Raw genomic sequence first — 16,675 nt, 5'->3', positions numbered from 1 at the left:
GGTAGTGGCATCATGGTTGAAGCTTTTGAAGTTCTCCCATGCTGCCTTGCACCTGTCGATGATGGTGTCCAATTTCCATTAAAAATATGAAGGCACGCTGAATCGGTGGCCTTCCAGGGTGTCCATGTACGTTCTATTTAGTTGGTGCGTTAGATTGAAATTCCACGGCTCAAATGAAGCGCGTCACAACCGGTCTTCCTCCGTGCATTCGACAGTAGATAGATCAAGCAATTGAACGCATTAAATGAAGTACGGCTTCCTGCTGGTTGTACACGGCACGCAAATGGACGGTGGCACGTAGCAGGAATGGTGGATTCTTGACATGCATGGTCGGTGCCTAATTAACATGGTGGTCGGCATGCATGTGAGTACGCGTGCATGCATGCTGCAGGGGCCTTGCTTGCTTTGCATGCATGCATCACTTGTCCATTTGTGTGTGCAGGTGCGCTCATGCAGCACCCTGGCCCCATCCTGTCTCCATCTCCAGTTCTCATCACATCCCCATCTCCATTTCTCAGTCACACAGGCACGCGACCCTGCCACCTCCAACCGTAGCTAGACGAGCTCTACCTCCAACCCTAGCCAAATGAGCTCCACCTCGCCGTCGGCACTAGTCCCTCCCCCACCGGCCTCCCCCTCCTCTCCTCCTCCCTCCTTCCCCCTGCAACCCTAGCCCCGACGAGCTCCATGACCCTGTCACCACTGCAGCCGCCGGTCGTCTCTCCGACGTCGGCGGCCACCCTTCCCCGCTCGCCTCCCCCTCCATCTCCCGACGGCGCGACCACTACCCCTCCCCTACTAGCATGAGCGCACCCGGGATTTGTGCCTCCTCTTCCTCCTCGCCGTGGTCTCGACACTTGCACCGGAGTCTGCTAGCCTCGGGGACATCGTCGTTGTACGGGTGGGGGCGGCGTGGGAGCGGGAGGTGCGGCGCAGCGCGAAGCCACGGCGGGATGGGGCGCTGTCCGTGCTCGTCATGGGCTTCATGGGCGCGCACTGCTCGCTGGCGCTCCGCACTCGTGGCGACTGCGTGCTCAAGTGCGGCCTCGACAACTTCGACGCCCACTACGACCCATCCCTGAAGCGTGCGCGACAGCGTCTACTGGTGTCCCGCGGTGTGGTGGTGCTGGACGCCGACATCAACGACACTGCGCTGCTGGAGTGGCTCCTGTCCGCGAGTGCCGCCTGGGCCTCCTTGCAGGTATGAGTGTTTTGAAAAGGAGGTCCACCGGCCGGGGCGGGGAGGCTGGATCTGCCTTGCAGGTAGACGCCGCTGCCCATGGAGACTGGCGTTGCGCCTCGCCAGCACCGCAGACTACACGGAGATGGTAGCCGTCCTATGAGAGATACTGCCGTGCTCCTTGGGACTGGGGCGGAGGCTTCGCGGGGCGTCGAGCACCGGTGGCGAGATAGGGGGGTGTAGAAAATAGATGCCATTGTAGTGATTTGTGTTTGAGTTGTATAATCTTGCGCGTCTGATTGTTGCAAATCGTGCTTTGGTTGTGCCATTATTCTTTTGGAGAGGATTGTTCTGAATCGTACTTTCTTTGTGTTTCGTCGTTCAATTGATTATTCTGAATCCTGCTTTCTTTGTGTGTTGTCACTCAATTTTTGAAGGTGTGGTTCCTATGGAGGGTCACCGCCTCCGCTCGCTTCATGCTCGGTGGCGTCGATGGCCGGGAGTCCCCTCCCCGCCTCCCGCACCACAAAAGTTTCATCGCCCGTAGGTGTGTGAGCGTGGGCGTCGCGTCGGTGCCTCCTCTGGCTCCTCCCGTTCCGTGCTCGATGGCATTGACCATAGGAAGTCGCAGCTATGCGTGTGGCATTGCTCCTTGTAGCTATGGATGTGAGGAATAAAGATCTAGCTCCAGCGCGCGGCCCTGCTTCCTAGAAGATATTTTGGTTTTGATGATGCAGGTGGCGAATGGCTCCCTGGTCACCATCGTTTCCCAGTCCTAGCAGTGGTGCAGCGGCATGGGAAGGTGGAGAGGATCAACACCTTTGTGGAGGCTAGAGTGGGGCCTCAAGCAAAAGGTCTATACTATGTTGTGGCCTTGGATGAGTGGATGTTGCAGGCATACAAAAGTGATTCGAACACGATCTGTTGGGATAATGCGATTTGGCATGTGATCTTGCACGCCATGTGTTTGTAATCTTGGCTATGAAAGGTTAGGTAGTTCTTCGTTTACTATTCTTTTAATGTTCTATTACCCCTTAGTTTCCTACAGGTTATGGCTGAGGTACGAAGAGAAGGCATTTGTGATTTATGGTTGCATGCATCAGGTATGATCTCCATCCCTTTCATACCAAGTGCTTCTGTTTTTGTTTAAATCAATATTTGTTTCCATCAAACTATATGGAATCAATAAGAGCATATTTGCATGCTTGCAGTAATAGGAGGAAGCCAAAGAATATAAGGGCTAAGTGGCGGTTCATGTGCTGAAGGTGATCTCCAAGAATAGGAGAAGATCAATGAACTTTTCAGGAAGACTCTCTATATGCAATATAGACCTTTGGGCCGGTCCACAGGCTCGCCCCTTTGCCTATGCGTAAAAAATCATTTTGTTGAATGCTTCAGTTCTAGGCTTTCTGTCCACCTGAGAGAGCATTAGCATCAGGCATTCGCATTACATTGGATCTTTAGCTGATACCTACATCTACACTGTTGTAGTGAATTTGTGTTTTTTAAGAAGGTTCAGCATTTCAGACCGTGATGGCTTCTAATATACACCTTATGCAGAGACTTGCCATCATTCTAGAATCTTTTGGCGACTATGGATTCTTACCTGCTGGTCATGATCACATTACCCCCTATCCTTCAGGTGGTGTTGTTCTTCTCTTGTATAATTTGATGCTCTGGATTAAAGAGAATTTGGCTCTGTTCATTCTTTGTCACCATGTATAAGTTGCTTGTATATTTTCAAGCCATATGATAGACAATGATATGTTAAACCCAAATTGTGGTCACAGTTCATGTAACAAGATGTTCCTACGCACACAATATTTATTGTTTCTTTATTGAACTTTAAATTTTACCACGACTACATAAGACATATCAGATAATTCTGTGCACTCTATAATCATGACATACATTTCCTCTTCGTCTGCGTGATATACAAACAAAATGCACTTATAGTGGCTGCCGCATGGACATTACCACATGGATACTTGAACTTTCAGTTTGATTGTTTCAGCATTCTTCTAGAGAAAAACTGTCATAACTTTTGGCTGCTCTATTAATAATAGTCTAATGTATTACGCTCCATTAAAGGTATCTATTTTTCATCTTCACTGGTAGCTGAAATTTTAACAAATAATTTCCATGTATTGTAGCCTGTAGGTAAAGTATGTATATGCCAATTTAAATAGTTCATTTCATAATCAATCATAGATCTCTGGATCATAGAAAGCCTTCTATTAGCCACATCTTACCTGTTGGTAGATCTACTACATTCTGATACTCTGATTCGCTAAACTAACGTGATAGCAATTACCAAACTCTAATGGTCATGTGATTAAGCATTTAAGGTGTACTGTTATATTTGTCATCTTTCTTAAATCTGTATGATTTTGTTGCATTATTCATTTATGAATCTAAACTCTCTCTGTGTTTTCTTCAAATTTTGGAGTTTTTTTTCCGTCAGTTTATCTCAGACTACATTCCAAGACAACTAGTTGTACACTGTATTTCATTAAATGGAATTGTCTCCTTTGAATTTTGCTGGTCCTTATTGTAGATTTTTAGCTCATTGCGGCATATGCTCTATTGATATTGCTTGATCTTACGGATATATTGTGATGAGCTCCATTTGCCAAACTTTCATTTCACTAGGCTTGCTTTTCCTATGCAGGGACGCCTTTATATATGGCTCCAGAACTGGTGAGGGAACAGCCGTATAACCACACAGCAGATTTATGGTCCCTTGGTGTCATCTTGTATGTACATCTTCGCTTTCCTATCTAGACCTTGTTACTTTTGCAATCTTCTCATACTAGTACATTCTAGATGCTATTGTATCACATTCCTTTTGTGCAGTTGTAATCTTAATATATTGCTGGCCTTTGGCACATGGTTCAACTTGGTGCCATCTACTCTACTTTGTGTTTGATAATCTATCTATCAAGCTAAATTTATTGTTTGGTTGACCAGGTATGAACTATTTGTTGGACAGCCCCCTTTTTATACAAATTCGGTCTATGCACTTATCCAGCACATTGTCAAGGTTACCAGGCTTAGTTATCTTATTTGTTATCCTTGAATTTGTTAGTTGTCGGAACTGATTTATATGATTTCATCAATTTGCTAGGATTCTGTAAAATATCCAGATAATATGAGCGCAAACTTAGAGCTTCCTGAATGGTTTACTCAACAAGGTCATAAACTCATAACTGGCGTTGCCCCCTCAAATCCATCTACTGAGTTCATCTTTGCCTTTTCTTTTCTAATGCTGTGTGGTATGTAATAGGTGCCTCAAAGTAGATTAACCTGGCCAGCATTGTTGGAGAACCCATTTGTCAAAGATGATTCAATGGGGCCGGCAGTTGTAAGTATCATTAGTTATGCGCTCAAGTAAATTATGGAATCCTAGTCTTTGAAGATATCAGTGCCTTGAATACCACATAAATTACTCAGGAGTCTCGACCTGCACCTTTTGAAGCTAGATGGTCTAAAGGTACTAGGAAAGCAGAAGAAACACAACCATCAAAGAACCAACCTTCCCCAGCTGCCCCCCAAAGTAGGCAATTTAAATAGTAAACTTATATCCTTTTTCTTAGGGATTTTCCCATAAGTTCTATATCTTGAACTGATTTTAATGTTTGTTAGGTAGAACTGCTACTACCAATAGGGATAATGATTCCGATAAACCCAAAGGTAATAGAAAAATGGATGGCCCTATGCAAGCAACTCAGGACCATCATGGTTCACCTACTAGTGCTGTTCCTGAAAGCTGTTTTCCCTCAGGCAAGTTAATATCCAAATCCTGACTTCTGGTAGTATATTTGGGCAGTGGTGTTGATCATAACAGTCAGGTTTCTTCCCTAAAAGTACACAGTAGGTGATCTTTCTGAATACTTCATTGCAGAGTGTACTGCTTTGGATAAACTGGAAAAAGCCTCACAAACAGTAGAAGGTGCAAACAGCATTGTTGAAGATAATGAAGCACTGTCAACCGTTCTTAGCCCTATCAAAATTTGGCTTACTAATGCTCCAAGTCCACCCAGGTAGATTCGTAGCTTTTCCGGTCCTTGCGAACTGTTCAGATCAGATGCTCTCATCTTCTGAAAAGTGAAAACATGAAGGAAAAATGGTCATTGCAGATTAACGTGGTTGCAATGCATGGTGTTTATCCTTTAGTGTATTGTTAAGGGTATTGTAGTCATGGGTACTAGAGTAATTCTAGAGTTTCCTCTGTATCACTATCATAGTATCATGTATGCACTCTACTAATTTTATATCAGGTCAGTAGTAATTTCTTATCTAAAAAACATTTGGGTTGTATAAAGGCGTGATAACAGATATAATATGTGAATGGTCTTTATGGAGATATTCATCATAGTTGCTTGGCAAATCTGGAAGCAAAGAAATAATTTCATCTTTGACAGAGGTCGTCCTTTTTTTGATTCCTAGAAAAGTTCCTTCTTTGAAGAGGCTAATCTTCAAGCACACAGATTTAGTGAGCAAAAGTGCCCAGAATACATGTTGTGTATAGATGCCTTAGTATAGTTTTTTTTGTCTTGGGTTTGTTTTTTGGTGTTTTTCTTTGCCTCTCTTCTGAGGCTTCTTTGTACAGTCTTTGTTTTTGTTTAATATAATCTCTACAGTGGGGGCCTCCCCTGCTGTATTTTCTGCTAAAAAAATATGTGAATGGGAACATTGCTCCACACAACTATATAGCGTCCACTCAGTAGAAGTTTTTCTTCTAGTTTTGTCAAGCCTTGTCTCTAACTTCAACCTATGCTTGCTTCAACTTTTACAGGGAATTGAATATTGATGGAGCAAATCAGTCACTCAGAATTATTAAAAATTTAATTGATGCCGGTTCATGCCAATCGTATGCGGCAATTGACATAAGCTTGCTTCTTGAGTTTACAAATCTCATTATCAAAACTAAGCTTTCAAATGCTTATGGACTTGTGGTGAAGGTACTTTTGGCAGTAATTCTGTGTTTTTTTTTGTTCACAATAAAAAATATTGCAACATCCAAGTAAAGTAGCAGATCAAATGAAAGCAGCGTCTCTTCTCTTTGGGAAGAGAAAATTATTTCTTACTTTATTAGGGATGTCTTGATATAACTTGCAATGTATAACTATGTTTTTTGTTGGCAGTGCCTGGCAATTGCACGGAAACTACTTGATACAAGTGATGAAGTTATTTTAAAATCTTATGACAGACATTGGTTATCCCTATATAAGCTTTATTCACAGGTAACGCTTTGATGCCAACTTCGGGTTTTTTTGTCAGTTATGTTTCCCTTTTATCTTGATTATGAGTTTTGATATGCAGATCCTGGTTTCTACGGTGGATCCATCTGGGAGAATATCTCGTGAGTCAACTGCCTGCCTTGCTTTGATGTTATCTCGGGTCATCTCTGGGTTGAAGGCAAGCATGTCATTTGAAGACCCGAAGCCAGTGGAAGAAAGTCTCCTCAAGATCATTGATCATGCGAGGACGTCACAACTACTTGAACTCTTGTGTGAATGTCTGATAGCTTCGGGTTCAGACACAATATCAGGTTCTACAAACATGGTACGTGCTGCTTGTGAGTAGGGATGAAAACAGATTGGATACGGACGGATATCACCGATATTACATTTGTTTTTATATTTCTGTCCGGATTCGGATTCGAATACGGATAGTGTCAACTATGTCGGATAGGATAGGATTGAATATCGACATCATAAATATGCGATTTGAGTATTCGAATACGGATACGGTATCAGATGTTGAATATCCAGACTCGGATACGGACAGATCTCAACCCCTCTAAATGAATTCGGTTTCGAATACGGTTGTAAAATATCTGTACCGTTTTCATCCCTACTTATGAGGCATGCAAGGCTATTTGGTACCTAGCTCATGCTGTTGACATTATGTCCATTGGTGCACACCATTTTTCATTTCCCTTAGCTAATTCATGGTGACAAATACACTCAATGCAAGAGCAAGGTTCAATGGCAGATTCAAACTCTACCAATCTGATTAACATATTTGTCAAATCATTTCTCGCCTCACGACCAATGCAGGTTGCAGTTTACCACTACTTGCATAATGGTCTAGAATCAGCTATTCATGCTTGTCTTCAGGTAATTCTCCGATGTTGTTTGACTAGAAGCCATAAGTTTTTCAACATGTTTCTTCCCCATGGTAGTATGTATCGTTTTTGTAGGCCAAGTGAAATGTTAAAAAGATACAGAGTTGTGTTTATCCATTCAGTATTTGTACTGGCATGGTTTAAGTATCATCGTGTGTTCTTCTAAAACTAAACTGTAGATTTTATGGCGTTAATACCTTTTTCTAATATGCATATGCAAAGTTGTCACACTATTAATAATAGTCTACACCATATCAGATCAGATATAAGGAGAACGTGGATGTTCTAAAGCCTTCTTTTTATACACAATTCAATTTACATTCAATTTTCATGGGCGCATGCATCTTATGTCTTATCATAGTCATATCCATCCTGGCTATTAAACATCTCTGCTTATTAAACATGCCAATAGTACTTTGGTTTTTTACTTAGCAAATTGTGTTCTTGTATGCCTAAAGGACATTGAAGTGTTAGTATTTTTGTGGTGCAGGTTAGATTGTATGCTTCCTGCTCAGCTAGATCTGAAGTAAATAAATCTATAAGGCATCAAGACATAACTTTTTCCCCCCTTATTACACATACCAATAGTCTTTCAAGTTTTTTACTTACGATATGTAAGCAGGCTAAGAGGCGTTAAAATCTTAGCATTTGATGCTTACAAGGATGTTGTAGTTGTCTGCATGGAAGCCTGGAGTAGTCTGCATGGAAGCCTTTTAGCCTGCTTAACTCCAGGCAGAAGGATATTGGAGTAGTCTGCATGGAAGCCTGGCGGCCAGCATCTTGCTTTAGCAGCTAGCCAGGCTGCTATATACCGCAGCCAGTGGCATGGAGGGCAGCCAAACACTCTAAAAATCTTACAATTGCATGCTTTTTGCAAGGATGTTGGATTGGTCAACATGGACACCTATAAGCCAATTTCCTTGGTTGCAGCATGCTCACTGTGATGGATGCATCAATGATTTTTTTTTTGTGACAAATGAACTATAATGTTCCTTGCATGAAGTGGTTCAGCAACAATTTCAGTGATATTGATCAATTGATAAGAGAATTATAGTGTGTTTTTTGTATGTTATATATCTTTAAATATAGATTAATGTTCCTTCCCATATTTTCCCATTTAATGTACCAAAGAGACTAACCTTTCGTAGCAACGCGATGAGAAAACATATTAGACATATGAGCCATATTTTCCAAGATTTTTTCTATACCGAGCACATTACCCGCAGTGAAGCGCGGGCAGCAGTGGCTAGTTTCATATTAAGGAACAGATGCTATGGGCCTTCACAAAATACAATCATGAACATGATTGCTAACTGCTTTCTTTGTGGCTTCACACCATAATCAATACACATAGTTTCAGTGGAAAAGGGCAATGTAAGGCATCCTTAGATTTCAAAATAAAAATGAGCAATGCAACATATCATTGAATGTTACTGGCAGGTGTATTAATATACCATAACTGCATTTCTTGCAAAAAAAAGCATAACTGCATATTACATGACAAAATGTGATCATCAAGAGAAAATTATCACATATGTGAAGCATGAACTGCAGAGTGAAAGAAGCTAGAGCAAGAAAGAAAATAAATGCAATGACATATATTATTATGTGTTAATTGACAGTTGTGCAATGCAGCATGGTGAAACACACGTCACCTGACATAAGGACATGATCATGTGGGGGAAAAAAAGGCAGGAAAACCTGGACTGATAATATATGAAGACAGACCCAGAGTTAATCGGCGCATAATGCTTCAGAAAAGACGGAGGACATATGTTAGTAATTACATAAAACGATCATTTCTGCACAAGCATTTTTTGCCCTTGGGTAAGGCTGTAAGCCATCCTACTAACAGCTAGCTCTAGCTGTAGTGATTTACATACTTCAGGAGGACAGCCCTTTACTGTGTCATGTATTACACAATTTGCACATTTCAACTCACTGTAATAAACTCCCAAGCCCCAGCTATACCCTGCATAACGTTCCATATAACATCTTTCTGAAGCCTAAACTGAATAAATTCTCCCGAAAACAAAAGAACAACTAACCAATCCTGGCACATACAAATGATGAGCAAGTCACCTTTAGCTGTTCTGTCATTGCAAAAACACACTAACAAATCAAGCAAGCATATGCTGTTTCGTGGCACAAAAAAATAAACAAAAAGGTTGCAGTCTTGGTTCAACTTAATGAATTCTGCTACGACTATAGGACTGAAATCATCACATTATTAGAAAAAAAATCAAATCTAACATACTCAAAATGAATGCCATTGCTGCTACTACTTGGCAACAGATCTGATCCAAATCAAACACAGATATTGATTAGCTACTTGGAACAAGGGGAAGGAGACAGACAAGCTGTAAATTCACTGCTTCCTTCCATTCCGATCTGGACTGTCTGGATACATGCTTATATGATGGCCCTGCAGCCAGCGTTCGTCCCCAACCTAACTAGCCAATAATTTGCACCATTTCAATTTCAGTTGAACCAACGCTTTATAGCATGTGAGAAACCTAACTAGGCAATAATTTGCATATCATCCAGAATTAGCAAATATGATTTGAGGTTGGGAGAGCAGATCTGAAAGGGAGGTTGGGGGAGAGAGAGAGAGAGGGCACCTCGTCATACGGGCGGGTTGGTGCGGCTTGGCCCCGTGCGGTGGTGGCGGCATGGGTGCTGGTGCCAGAGAGGACACTAGGGCGACGCAGGTGTCCTGATGGCCTTGGGGGCGGTGGCTCGGCCGTCGAGGAGGTTATTGGTGGCGGCGGCGCGGGCTTCGGGAAGGGCTCCGGAGCGGTGGCACGGGTGTCGTGGAGGTCTTCGGGGGCGGCGGCGCAGGCGTCCAGGACGTCCCCGGGACCGGCGGCTTTGGCTTCGAGGACGGCCCGGGGAAGGCAGTGTGGCCATCGGGGAGGGCGCTGGGGGTGGCGGCGTGGGTGCGAACTCGGAGGAGCCCTCGGGGCGGCAGCATGCGTGCGAGCTCGGAGGAGCCCTCGGGGTGGCGACGGATGTGAGTGGAGGAAGACCTAGCACCGCGCCGCCGCGCCACCTCCGCATGGGGGCCTGTAGGCCATGACACTGGGGCCGCCGCGCCTAGGCCCTCCTGTGGCGCTAAGAGAAGAGGGAGGGAGGAGAGCGGAGACAAGAGAGAGGGAGCCGCCGCCGAGAGAGGAGGGAGAGGGAGAGGGAGAGGGAGAGGCGGATGCGGATGCGGATGCGCGAGAGGGAGGTAGGGTTTGGATTTTTTTTTTTCTCGTGAAAGAATGGAGTTGCTATATATATAACGGGTATTTGTAGGGACGGCTGATGATTCAGCCGCCCCTACAAATGGACATAGCAGGGGCGGCTAGTAATACGAGCCGCCCCTAAAAATAGACTCGATTTATAGGGGCGGCTGGTATTACTAGCCTCCCCTACTGTGCCATTTGTAGGGGCGGCTGTTGTGCTGGAGTTCGAGTACGTCACTGTAGGGGTAGCTCCAATGCTAGCCACCCCTAAAAAGAAAAAGCCATGTTGCTACAAACTGTTTTTCATGTAGTGACACTTCAGGCCTGGAGCATTGGATATGTTCTTGTGTGATTCATTAATTGTATGTGGCCATGACAAACGAAGGTACATGCATCCGGCTTCAAAAATCTACATTACAACTGGTGTAGTTTCATAGCTTGTTTTTTTTACAAACCTCTTCATGTTAAGCTATCTGAAGGAATGGAAGAACAGAACACTATGTTCTTCGTCTTTGCTACCTGTGAATTCAAAGTTACAACCATGCATATATGTTATTTCCAGGAGCACATATTATAATGGCGAATGAGTTAGAACAATTATCCATACTATTGTTAAGAAGTAAAACAACATTTTCAGCTTTAGGCAATAAATTAGAGTTGTATACCCAGATAGTAACTTCAGTTCTAATAAATATATATAGAAGCATGGAGTGTAGTATCTAAACGAAGAAATTTTAGTATGCACGAACCAAAATGAATGGAAATGTTATCTGTAGAATTTAATATTATAACTGATCTTAGAACACATACCTCTTTATCCCAGTTGGTACACAAGGTGACGATCATGAGTAACAAGAGTTGTACTAAGAGCCCGCAGTTAATGCCCATCCAAAGACCCTACATGGCAGCAATATGCAAGAAACTGAAATCGATCAGTGAAAAACTTAAGGAATTTAAACTCGATCACTCTTGACCATGCACAGTAAAATTTTGCGGATTCCTGGGAAAAGAAGAGCACCATGCCGCCGAGACTCAAGACGAAACCTAAGAGGTAAGCTGACGGGATGCCGACGATGTAATAGGCGCCAAGGTTAATGCAAGCACCAATCTTCTGCCATCCACAGCCTCTAGCCACGCCTGCAATTGCATCAAAACATTATTCGAGAGTGTTTAATTTCCCCTGTTACAGTCCAATTGGAACTGAACAGTTTTCCATATACTGTATGCAGGAATGCAGTGGCAAAAGTTTTGGTAATTAATCTACTGTTACCTGAAAGAACAGTCATGATTCCATCGAAGAATATGGTCACTGCGATGACCAGCATCATCGTGGCCACATAGCTCACCACTTCCTCCACGTCGCTGTAGGCGTGGCCCCAGATGTAGCGCACGCAGACCAGGATGAGTCCCACCATCAGTCCTTCCGAGACGGCCAAAAGCAGGACAATACGCACCGCAAGCCGGGCAGCCTGGGGCCGCCCTGCGCCCAGCTCGTTGGAGACGCGAGTGCTGCGGGTTTAGCAATGCATGCATCAAGATGGGCACAGTCAATTGGCATGGCCCAAATGCTTTGGTTCATCATCATTCATCAGAAGGCTACGTACCTAATGGCGGAGCTAAGACCAAAGGGGATCATCCACACGAAGGCAGAAGTGTTGAGGCTGTAAATTAAAAGACGCACATGTACTGCAGGTTCAGTAAAGAGATATGGCATACAGTAACCAAGAGGAAGAGGAGGATATTCAACCTGATGGATAGGACGGACGTCTCCAGCTTGGGATTTGGAAGGAGGCCTGACAGGAGCACAACAAGCTCAAACGACCACATTTCCAAGCTGCAATCACATTTGCACCGTCAGTAGTGCCATATCTACAACACCACAGTAGAGGCTGATCGATGCAAACATATACATATGTATCGATCGCGTACCAGACCATCAGAGCGGATGGGATCGCGAGCCTGAAGAAGCTGAGCGCGTCACGGAAGGCCTCCGTGGAGAAGCCGGTCCACGTCTCCTTGCACGCGCCGGAAACCCTCACGTACACGGCTAGCACGGCCACGTTCACCCAGTAGGAGATGGCGCCCTTGCTGCCCATCCCGAGCGCGTACACCAGCACCCAGCACACCACCAGGTGGCAAGCCGCGGCGGCGCCGGCGCTTGCCATCACTGGTTGCACGATGTTCTGCGTCTGCAGGAACCGGACGTGGCACTGCAGCAGGCCGTAGGCGAAGAGCGCCGGGATCATCCACCGGGCATAGGTGCCGGCCTCCGCAGCGATGTCCGCGTCCTGGCCGAACAGGAGAAGGATCTCGCCGGTGTAGAACCAGACGACAGCCAGAGGGAGGCTGACGAGGGTGAGCAGCAGCATGGCGCGCTGCTTGTAGATGCCCAGGAGATTGTATCGCCTGCCTCCGTAGGCTTGGCCGCACAGGGTGTCCAAAGCGCTCGCCATGCCAAGCTGGTCAGGACAGGCAAAACTGTGTGGTGATCAACTTGGATCTAGTAGTACGTGAAAACGAAATTGATTTGTAGTTTTCCTTCAGTTTTGGTTGAACAAAAAACATGCCCCAACTTGAACACAATACACTAATTAAGTTGGGTACGCTACTGGAACATATGGAAGGTCATAGGTCGCCAAACATCCACCGCTCCTTCCATGATGTAGAAAAAGCCCTTGATCTGAAACGCTATTGCTTAGTGTGTTTGACCAGATGTCATGTCTTAAAATTAATTTTCATAAAACATGTTGTAGTACTTTGCCGATGCCCAAAATGCATTAGGCCAATACAAGGAGCCATTTTGGCTGTAGATTGGGCAATTTTGCAATCATTTAGTATTTAGATATTCTCATTCATTATGAGAAATTAAGAATTGGAGTAGAGTGGATGCATGCTTTGAGAAGAGACTCAATAATTGGGAAGGTTTCTATGGAGGTGGTGTGACACTAATAAACTAGAAGCATGCCCCGCATGCACGCTGCTGCGGGTATTGTGGTTGATTTAGAATGAAACTAGACCATGTTGCGGTGTGATGCATGGAAGACCAGTTGGACCATTTTGTCTTTGGTGGCCGGTGACTCTTATCTAAATGTAGGGACATTCTTAGAATGTGAAATAGCTCTATAAATAAATGAAGTGGCTGCCCAAGACAGCCACTCCATCCACTTCTTTCATTTTCTATGGTTAGCCAAGAGTTCAAGTGCAAGGCAAGAGATAGGAGATATAGCCATCTCTTAGTCTTTTTCTTCACATGAGTGGGAGGACGTTGGGAGCTAGGCCAATTATAGGTGAATTCATGATTTCTTAGTCCTCAAGAAAATCATGTGGAATTCACCACTCTTGTCTCCTCTTAAATCCACTGATTTTCTCGTTTTGTAAATTTTCGTCATTTCCTTGGCTGATTTTGTTAATCTATGTTGGATCTGATTTCCTAGGCATTTCTTGAGTGGTTTTGGATACTTGGAACTTGGTCTCGTCATTGCTTGAAGCCTAGCTCTCATCTCCCAAGTTCCTCCCTTCAAAAACCCTCGTTTCTTGCCTCCTTTGATAATTTTCTTGAAGATATTTGTGTTGTAGTTTTTGAGATGTTCTTGAATGGTTAATAGGTGCTATTGTCCTTCGGAGACACCCATAGTAAGTGCCTTCGACACATTTCCCACTAGCAGTTTCAGGGTGTGTTTGGTTGAGCTATGGCTGTGGGAAAAAGCTATTGTGGGCTGTGAGCTGTGGGGAAGCTGTTGTAGGCTGTGAGCTGTAGAAAAGTTGAAAGCTGGTTGATTAAACAAATATAAAATATACCTTCTATCTTTATCTCTCTTGAAACAACTATGAAAGAGCTTTTTATTCCACCAATTTCGAAAAGCAGAAAGCCAAAAGCCAAAAGTAGGATCAAACCAACTTTCAAAAAATGTACTACGGAAAAGCAGCTGCTTCTGAAAAAGCAGCCTCTAAAAGTAGCCCCTTTTGTTGGGCTTTTGGCTCCAGCCAAAAGCCAAAGCCAAAAGCCCACCCAAACGGACCCTCAATTCCCACTTTTGAGCCTTTTTCACAAAACCCCAATTTGGGAAGGGGATTTCAAAATTCCCTGCCAAGTTTTGATATTTTTGGCATGATCTCTTGGGGATAGATTCAAAAATTGGATGGTCAAGGTGTGTCAAAGTTCCATGATTCAGTTTGAAATTTTTCTTGGAGAGAAGCTCGGTGAAAACAACAAAACATGCTTAGGATGGTTTCAAAACTAGTCCGTGCAACTTTATGCATCTTGCTTCAAGTGAGGTGATTTTTCATGGGTATGTTTTCCATGATGTTATAAACCCCTCCACCAAGTTTCACGGATTTTAAAGCATGCTTGATTGGACATTGATAAGACTTCAGGCTGAAATGGCCGTTTTTTGCTGAAGGTGTTCAATTTCGTCTTTTTTCACCTCCGAGGTAGTATTTTTCTAGCCTAGTAATTTCTAGGACAGTTTGCTGTTACCATAAGATATTAGCTAGAATTGCTCCAGAGAATAGAGATTCATAGATTGATTCAGAATATCGGCAGCTCTGTAAGTCTCGGGAAAAAATAAATTGTGCTTCCATTCACGTCCTGTCGCTGTTTGGGTCCTTCACCAACTACCTAAGTCAGAGGCAGCGAGGTAGCCGCATTATCATAATAAGTAGGGATGCAAGCAAAATACCAAAAAAAAAGAGTGATGGTATTGTTGATACCTATTTACATCCCATATCCCTATATACTCATAAATGTTAAAACGGACCAGCAAGAGAGAGAAAAAATGCCCCACAAGTTCTAAACAAAACTGAAGCAGTACACGTTTGCCGAATATTTCTTCTTTTTACGTTTTTTATTTATACGAGTAGTTATTTTATTTTATTTACTAGAGGGTACAGATACTTAACAATATGTTACTAGAAGACTTAGAGTCAGTACTCAGTAGGGACAGGGTGGAATCATTCAGATAGCAACGGACTGATAATAGTATCAGCAATGGCACAAAGATGAGGATGAATGCAATATCGGACAGCAAACCGGAGGACCACTGCAGACAACGATCTCCACTAAAACAATAATTGCAGTCAATCAATGTCACCAGTCTAGAGTCAAACTAAATACGTAGTCCGTCCATTCACCATTAATTAGTTCTTTTCTTTTTTTTCACTACATTAGTTGGTTCATTCATCAATACGTACTCCCTCTATTCACCATTAGTTAGTTCTGGGCCTGTGAACCACAAAAAAAGATGACTAAATAGATACCAAGAACTTCATGCATGATCTCAAATTTAATTTTGGGCGTATTAAGGGTATGCTTGGAAGGTATCGTCGCCTTGCCGCAAGGTACTTATAGCACGCTAAAACGCGGCGAATAAATCAGCCGCAAGAGATTTGATTGCGGAAAAATCAACTGTAAACTAAAGGAAGAATAAACTCGGCGTGCCAAACCTACAGCAAGTTACAGACGCAATCTAAACAGCTGCCCAAATGTTTTTGGCTAGTTGTGGCGCAGTGGGGAAGCCACCCAAACAGACCCTAAAGCATTTCATTGGGGCATGGAAGTATACGTCACCCAAGTTATTAGTACGTAGATATGTACTTTACCAGCACGCTTAAGCCGGTGACTGTGGCGAAAGAGTTGGCCATGGAGGCGCCCGCGAGAGGGAGCTCGCCGAGGTGGCCCACGTACATGACGGAGACCATCTGGATCACGTTCTGCAGCAGCGCGCCGGCGATCAGCGGCCCCGCTAGCCATAGTTGCTTCTTCACCTCCTCGCACACCCCCAGGTTCTCCCCGGGTTGGACTGCGGCGAGGAGAGATTCGTCGACGCCCGCCTTCTTCATGGTTGAGCGCGCGGCTCCCTTTTCGATCTCTCGTCTTCTCTGTCTTTATTTACCTCTCAACCTCTGTTAACGTGTTGTGATTTGCGAGACAGCGAGAATGAAAGCAAGACCAGCAAAGGCACTGCACTGACATGTCAGTATGTCACCGCGACACGCAACGAGCATCTTGGGAACTTAGCTGTTCTTTTCGTGTAAATATTCATTTAGACTTAGCTTACAGTTTACGTTTGCTGTTACAAATCCGAACTATTATTATTACTAGCAAATATGTCCATACGGAACATATATCTTGTT

General features: G+C 44.0%; 1 protein-coding gene and 1 pseudogene across 1 annotated transcript; one reads left to right on the top strand and one right to left on the bottom strand.

The window, feature by feature from the left end:
- Positions 1-976: 976 nt before the first annotated feature.
- On the top strand, positions 977-6,769 carry LOC136533080 (serine/threonine-protein kinase TIO-like; annotated as a pseudogene).
- Positions 6,770-10,880: 4,111 nt separating this feature from the next.
- LOC136533081 (protein DETOXIFICATION 16-like) lies at positions 10,881-16,463 on the bottom strand. Its single transcript, XM_066525652.1, has 8 exons — positions 16,142-16,463; positions 12,473-13,002; positions 12,291-12,377; positions 12,148-12,204; positions 11,814-12,052; positions 11,562-11,680; positions 11,354-11,440; positions 10,881-11,062 (listed from the first exon to the last, which is right to left on the bottom strand). Exons 1-8 carry the CDS (start codon positions 16,379-16,381, stop codon positions 11,003-11,005), a joined length of 1,419 nt encoding a protein of 472 aa, XP_066381749.1. The 5' UTR covers positions 16,382-16,463; the 3' UTR covers positions 10,881-11,002.
- Positions 16,464-16,675: the final 212 nt, after the last annotated feature.

Source organism: Miscanthus floridulus, unplaced genomic scaffold (genome assembly GCF_019320115.1).
Source record: "Miscanthus floridulus cultivar M001 unplaced genomic scaffold, ASM1932011v1 fs_784_1_2, whole genome shotgun sequence".
Taxonomy (NCBI): domain Eukaryota; kingdom Viridiplantae; phylum Streptophyta; class Magnoliopsida; order Poales; family Poaceae; genus Miscanthus; species Miscanthus floridulus.
The sequence above is the reverse complement of the archived record's forward strand: the minus strand, read 5'-3'. Positions and strand labels throughout refer to the sequence as shown.

Excerpts from the sequence above, each read along its gene's own strand:
- LOC136533081 (XM_066525652.1), bottom strand. The coding sequence starts at position 16,381 with ATGAAGAAGGCGGGCGTCGACGAATCTCTCCTCGCCGCAGTCCAACCC. Across the intron at positions 11,681-11,813 it reads AATCATGACTGTTCTTTCAG|GCGTGGCTAGAGGCTGTGGA; the intron begins GTAACAGTAGAT and ends ATGCAATTGCAG. Across the intron at positions 11,441-11,561 it reads TCTTGAGTCTCGGCGGCATG|GGTCTTTGGATGGGCATTAA; the intron begins GTGCTCTTCTTT and ends GCTGCCATGTAG.